The 6,579-nt window shown below is 53.6% G+C and overlaps 1 protein-coding gene across 1 annotated transcript in view; it reads left to right on the top strand.

Moving 5' to 3' along the window:
- CRH (corticotropin releasing hormone) overlaps positions 1–6,579 on the top strand; it is a 7,874-nt gene continuing 1,295 nt past the window's right edge. Inside the window, exons 1-3 of the mRNA XM_014307483.2 lie at positions 1–31; positions 2,077–2,165; positions 3,356–3,419. Of these exons, the coding sequence (XP_014162958.1) occupies positions 1–31; positions 2,077–2,165; positions 3,356–3,419 (184 nt within the window). The remainder of the gene's footprint in view (positions 32–2,076; positions 2,166–3,355; positions 3,420–6,579) is intronic.

The following is a 6,579-nucleotide window of genomic DNA, read 5'->3' on the forward strand; positions in this document are numbered from 1 at the left end:
ATGGCTGATTCATCCTCAAACGCCGTTTCTGGTGAGTTCTGCCTCTGCCGCCGCCATTGCCCTCACGCCAGGCCGCCATCTTGGATCCCTCACACTCCCTGTCACCCGCCACCTTCCTGTTCCTCGCGCTGCCATCACCAGCGCTATCAGACCTAATTTAGATTCAGGGCTACAAGACAGAATTTGTTTTGTTTGTGACAAACTGTTGGTAGCTACCACGTCGGAAACACTGCGTGGGCGGCAGGCGGCTCCCTCCCCTCTGCCTGTGCCTCCCTGCCCCCCCAGCCGCAGGCTCTGAGGCCATGCTGGCCACAGGCTGGGGTGGTGGAACACAGCAAAAACCACTCTATTCTCGCCAAACTATTGGTCTAAGGCTTTTCGAGCAGTCCAGCCATGAGGCTTCATCACAGCAGCGCGGCGGATGCAGCAGGTCTGTGCACCAGCGCAAACCACCCCGCCAGGGCCACGCCATGTTTTCGAACTGAAAAAAGGGCAAAAGTGGGGAGTTTTGAGCATGGCTGAGCCCAGCGATGTGCAGACCCTGACCAGGACCAGCACTGCTCCAGCTCCCACCTCCTGTTGGACAGCCCAGCCGGGAGCGTGTGGCACATGGCGACACTCCCTTGTGCCTCCTCCATAACATGGAGACACTGGAGAAAAGGACTGAAAAAGAAAAAAAAACCCTTTTTTCTCATTGCAAACCACACTTCTAGGTGTCTCATTAAATCATACATTAAAAAAAAAAAATAGTATTTGATTTACTGCTATCACGAGGTGCCCGTGGGCTCAGCTGCAGCACACTGCTATCACTGGGTTCCACCTCCCATGGCAGGAGCCCCACTTCATCCACCTGCCATCATCACAATCCCAAAACCCCGATGTGGGACCCCTGCTCTCAGCAGCACCTGAGCCCCCCACCATTTTCGGGGTCCCACTGCCCATGGCAGGGCCAGCAGGAGCAGCTGCGCTTCACTTCCTGCCTGGCATGCAGAGTGACCCAAACCCACACTGAGGTGACCCATCGCAGAGCCTCTTGAGCACCATCCCCTCATCACTGAAAATAGATCCGAGCGGTTAAAAAAAAGAAAAAAAAGCCAACAGAAAAAAAGCCAACAGGAAAAAAAAAGCCAACAGAAAAAAGGAGAACAATGTCTGCTTGACCATCAAAGAGCAACCACAGTAATTTCAAGCAGGAACACCTGAGACGAGGACTTTCGGGTTGTGTTTTCTCTTTCTGCAGCAGATGGGCTCGGTTTTCTCTGAAACAGATTAAATCTCTCCTTGCCTGAGGTAATGGCATGCGGAGTTCCAGTGCTGGGGGCTGCCCCCCTTGTGGGCTTCTCGGGCTGGAAAGGAGCCGGGGGAACAATGGGTCAGAAGACAAATTCAATTTCCTTTTGAGCTCGTTACCTGCTTGGTTCTTATTTGTACAGAAAGACACAGATCCTGTGGGCTGAAACCTGTGTGCTGGCCCCAGCACTCATCTGAGAACTTGGCAATTCATTGCAGGAGTGGTCTGTGCCGTGAAGGTCACCTCCCAGACCTGGTCTGGGTAAGCAATGTGTCACAGCTCTCCAGAACTTCAAGACCTGGCATGTCCAGCCCATGGCTCTGCAGGGCACAATCTTGGCCAATTGTTAAAAAATGCTGAATTTCCATGTATTATAAACGAGGAGATTTGTCAGGGCTGGCATCAAACACCCTGCTCCGTTAGCAGAGGCGGTTTTCAGAAGTCGATATTGAAACAGTGGTAAAAAATGGGGCATTTTGAAGCTGTTGAACGAGCAGTGTTGTGCACAGCGATCAGCCGATATATCCGACAGGTCACACATGAAAGTGTCTGCCTGCTGCCACTGGAAACTTTTTCAGCAGCACCTTAAATCAAACTCATCTAAGCCATCTGCTGCTTAGAGTGATCCTTCGCCAAACTCAGTCACAGAGGCATCCAGAAACATCAAAGATATTTAAAAGGCTTTATTTGACCTCAGTGCCTTTGAACAAGGGTGTGAGATGACAGGACCAAGTGAGAATGGCTCCAAACTGACAGAGGGTAGGGTTAGATTGGACATTGGGAAGAAATTCTTCCTTGTCACAGTGGCAAAGCCCTGGCACAGGCTGCCCAGAGCAGCTGTGGCTGCCCCATAGCTGGAAGTGTTCACAGCCAGGTTAGGCGTGGCTTGGAGCAACCTGGGGTAGTGGAAGGTGTCCCTGACCATTGCAGTGAATTTTCAGTTTATGTTTGTTGAATTATAGACTCCCACAAGGAGCTGGAAGGGACTTTAAAGCTCATCTCGTTCCAGCCATGGGGTGTTTCCCCTCCAGACCAAGAGACAATGCTCTTGGTCTGGAGGGGGAAAAAAATCCACCACCCCCAGGGCGTGGATTTTTTGACAGGTTCCATATTTTCATGGCAGGTAATTTTCCTCCTTTCCTTTTGCCCTCCTCTATTTTACAGGCAAAATGGTTCTTCTGCACACAGTGAGGATAAATGAAAAACTGAAATAAATTGCTCTCATCCACATCTTTCCTCTCTGTGTTATGCATCGCTGGAGGATCTGCTGGCTGAGACAGAGGGAAGGGGGATGCAGACAGCCTCACAACCTCTGGTCAGAGCAGGACAGAGCTTTGTCTTGTGGCTCCATTCAGTGAGGCAGCATTTGGGAAACACATTTTTGGGGTGGTGGGTGGAAGGAGGATCTTCTTGCTGAACTGAGGAGCAGGACTTCTCTGTCACCTTGGGGACAAGGAGGGGGAACCCAGAGCAGCTGGACCGAGGCTGCAGGATGGCCTTCAGTTCCCACACAGCCAGGACACCCCTTCTCACATCTGCCTCCGTCTAACAGCACTTTCTCGTTTTCAAAAGAGTTGAGAGAACCACTGAAACACAGATACGTGTTGGGGTTCCATTTCTTGCCTCACTTCTCTCTGCCACCCTGCCTGTCCAGCGTGTAATGGAAATTTTACCGCAGGCGCTCGATGAGCAAACAGGAAGCCAGCAGAGAGCGTGGCAGCTCGCTGTGGCCCAGCTCAGCTCAGCCGGGGGACAAGCAAGGCTATAAAAGACAGCATGGGGGTGGCAGGGGGAGGAGAGCAGGCCAGAGGGGCCAGGGCTGCCAGCGGTGCAGGGGACCTGGTCCTGGGTTCACAGGTAAGGCAGGCACTGCCCTGCACCCTCTTTTTCTTCCTTCTGCAAATGATTCCTGACTATTTTTGGAAGTATTTTCCACTGTTCTTGGGGCCGGTTGAGAGGATTCTGCCATACTTTATTCTCTGTATCAAGCTTACTAAAACTTCACCTTCCTTGGAAAAAACTAATTCTAATTGGCTTTTACCTCTTCTTTTTCATCTTTGCAAGCCCATAGTACAAACTTTAAAATCCCCCAAAGCTGCTCAGATTTCCAATGGAGGTATCAGAGAAGGTAAAGCTGGGCAGCGGTTCCACAATTCCCTTGCTCCTGTCAGAAAGATTTTTCTTCCTTTTCTCTGAAGGAAATCCAGAATCCCTCTATTGAATAGTCTTGGCTGTGTGTGGAGTACTCAGAGCTGCATCTGGCTCAGTCCCCACCACAGAAGTAGGAGGGTGTTTGGACCCAAAGTAAGAAAACCAGAAAGGAGCTGAAAACAGGTCTCAGATTCCTTTCACTGTGATTTTTGTGACAGCTTTCTAGGCTCGCTCACTTCTTGCATGGAGCTTGTCAGTGGGAAAACACTTCCTTTCAGTTTCGTACTAAGTTCATTCATTTTGATTGATAAGTTTTTAAAATTCATTTTTCCTTCAATTCCCTGAGAGGAGAGTGTAGCCGGGTGGGGTGGTCTCTTCTCCCAGGTAACAAGTGACAGGATGAGAGGAAACAGCCTCAAATTGCACGTGGGAAGGGTTTACATTGGATATTAGGGAAAACTTCTTCACCACAAGAATTGTCCAGCACTGGAGCAGGCTGCACAGGGCAGTAGTGGGGTCACCATCCCTGAAGGGATTAAAAAGTGTGGATGTGGCACTCGGGCACATGGTTTAGTAATGGTGTTGGCCATGCTGAGGGAATGGTGGGGCTTGGTGATCTTAGAGGGCCCAAACGGTTCTGTGATTCCTTGATTCCCTGGGAGCATGCAGGGCAATGTGAGGAGGTTTGGGTGGGTCCCACAGACAACCCCACCATAAAAACGGAGCCAAGGGGCTGCTTCTTTGTTGTCTCCAAATTCTTCAGAGGTTGGGAGACCTGGGCAAGTACACGGTGCGAGGCACAAGGCACAAGGCAGGGGATTCGGCAGCTGCCCCAGCGAGGGGCACCTCGAGGACTGTCTAACCTGAGAATGGTGAAACATCAGGGTCAATCTCAGGTTCGTCAGCCCATGAGATGCCTCCTCCAGAGCAGGACAGGCAGCACCGACCCCCACCAGCCCCACGGCTGCCACCTCCACCCAGCTCATGGAGAAACACAGCAGGGAGACACCCGAGCTTCGTCTGCACCCTGGCACGGCTGTTTGTGAGGCTGGGCAAGGACCAAAGCGGGTGTGAGCCCCCAAGGAGCAAAGGGAGGAAAGCGGCCGGCAAATCCCGCCTGTCCCTCCGGAGAAGCTGCTGGAAGCTCGGGCACGCCTTAGTGCTGGAGCTGCCACGGCCGGCGATGCAGCCGCTGCCGTGTGCGAGCTGCTGCTCATGTGACAGGAGGCTCCGAGCATCAAAAGCACCTAATTAGGAACCTCTCCGACTCCCTCCGGCTCTTCGCCTCTGTGTGCAGCGAGCGCAGCCCAGGGGTGAGTTTGGCATCCCTCAAAGCATCATTAACACTTCGCTCCTCACATTCCTGACTAGAGGAGGAGAGAGTGACAGCCCTAAAAGTGACGATAATGAATCCCCAGGCAGTGCACAGGGCCCATCAATCCTGAATTTGTCACTAATTTATGAAGGGAGCAGGGGAAAAAAAAGGGTATTTTTAATTTTTCAAGTTGAGCTTCCTAAATAAAACGCAAGTCCAAGATACACTTGTCAGAATGACTGTCTTTCCTACAATTAAATGACTAATGCTAAAGGTAAATGGTGTAGAACATGACCAGGCACAGAGCAGGCCACAGGGGCAGGGGGTGAGCTGAGCTGCCTCTCTCTGTGCCTGCTCCTGGCCGTGCCCGAGGCGGTGCAGGAGCGGAAATCTCTGCCCAGAGCCACGGGCTCACTCTTCCGAGACAAGGTGGCCCCCAAAGCCCCCTGAGTGATGCCCTGGGCCCAGCCCCTCCTGCTGCATCTCTCCCTACTGCAGCCCCCGGCCCCTCCAAGCGCTGCTTCTGCAGAGCAGCCCCAGGAGAAGGGCAGGAAGAGTTTTTCAGACAGCCCAGCCCCACGTGCAGGGGAGGAGACAAAATTGCTGAGCTGGACCTCCTGGACCCGCCAAGTCCTAGCACAACTTCAAGAAGATTTAAAACCACGCTGGGAGTCCCCATGAGCAGCCAGGCAGCTCAGGAGAGGCAACTCCATTCCCCAGGCTGGGATCCAGTCACTGCTGGAGCTGCTTTCATCTCCTCATGGGATTTTGGGGTTTCATTAGCCCTGAGCCCCCAGCAGGTGTGGGGATGCCCTGGGAGCTGCAGGCAGCGCTGCTGGCAGTGCAGCAGGGTCAGGCTCAGCACTTGTATCGGGGTAGGGGACAGCACGGGGTCAGGCATGGGGCACAGGGAGAAAAGCAGCCTCAGGTGAAGCACTGGAAATGAGAGAGGATCTCGATGATTCAGCGAAGAAAAGGACTTTAAAACTCACAAAGCCAGCAGGAGGCAGCTGCTCCCCCTTCCTGCCCACCAGCATTTGCTCTGCTGCTGCTGGGAGTTATTCTGCAGCTGGGGGGTGAGGGCCCCCCTGGCTTGCCACCCCCACAAACCTCTTGAGCCTTTTTCTGTGACCCTCAGAGCTCTGCAGAGCCCTGGTTTTCCATGTGGTTCTTGCCATGGAGGAGGATGGGAGGGGTTCTTGCCATTCATCCAAGTTCTACCTAACGTGGGCTGGTTTGCTTTTCCCCCTTCTCTTAAGTTTGTTCCTCAGGAGGGAATTTTAATTTTAGAGACAGCAGTGCTTCTGCAAGGGGAAGGAAGCAATTGCTGAGCTCTGAGGGGCAGGCAATGGAGGCTCCAGCAGGGAGGCAGGGAAAGGCAAATCTCTCCCATGGCTCCCGTGGATCCCGGGATGCACCCCCAGGTGTGTGTCTGTGCTAGGATCAGGCCGGGAGAAGAACACGCCTTTGTGCCGTGTCAATTTGTGCTCCAGAAGCGCATTTTGCTTCTGCAGTGAAGTTTTCATGTGTGTGATAGCAGCAGAGGGATCCCTGGGAGGAGCCGGGAGGCAGCCGGGGCTGCCTTCACCAAACAGCTGCCGAAGGAGCCGTCGGGAAAACTTTCCCTGCGACGTGAAACGCTGCAGAGCTCGGGGCCGAGCCCGCACACGGGTGTGTGCCCGGTGTGCCCCTCTGCCATGGGCACGCCTGGCCCGGAGAGAATCGGGGGGCTCCATGGGGTGCCCAGGGCCCAGGTGCCAGGAACACCACCCGGAGCAATGGGGGTGTGTGGGGCTTGGCTGGCGGGTCCTGCCGCAGCCCC

This window comes from Geospiza fortis, unplaced genomic scaffold (assembly GCF_000277835.1).
Source record: "Geospiza fortis unplaced genomic scaffold, GeoFor_1.0 scaffold188, whole genome shotgun sequence".
In the NCBI taxonomy this organism is placed as follows: Eukaryota; Metazoa; Chordata; class Aves; order Passeriformes; family Thraupidae; genus Geospiza; species Geospiza fortis.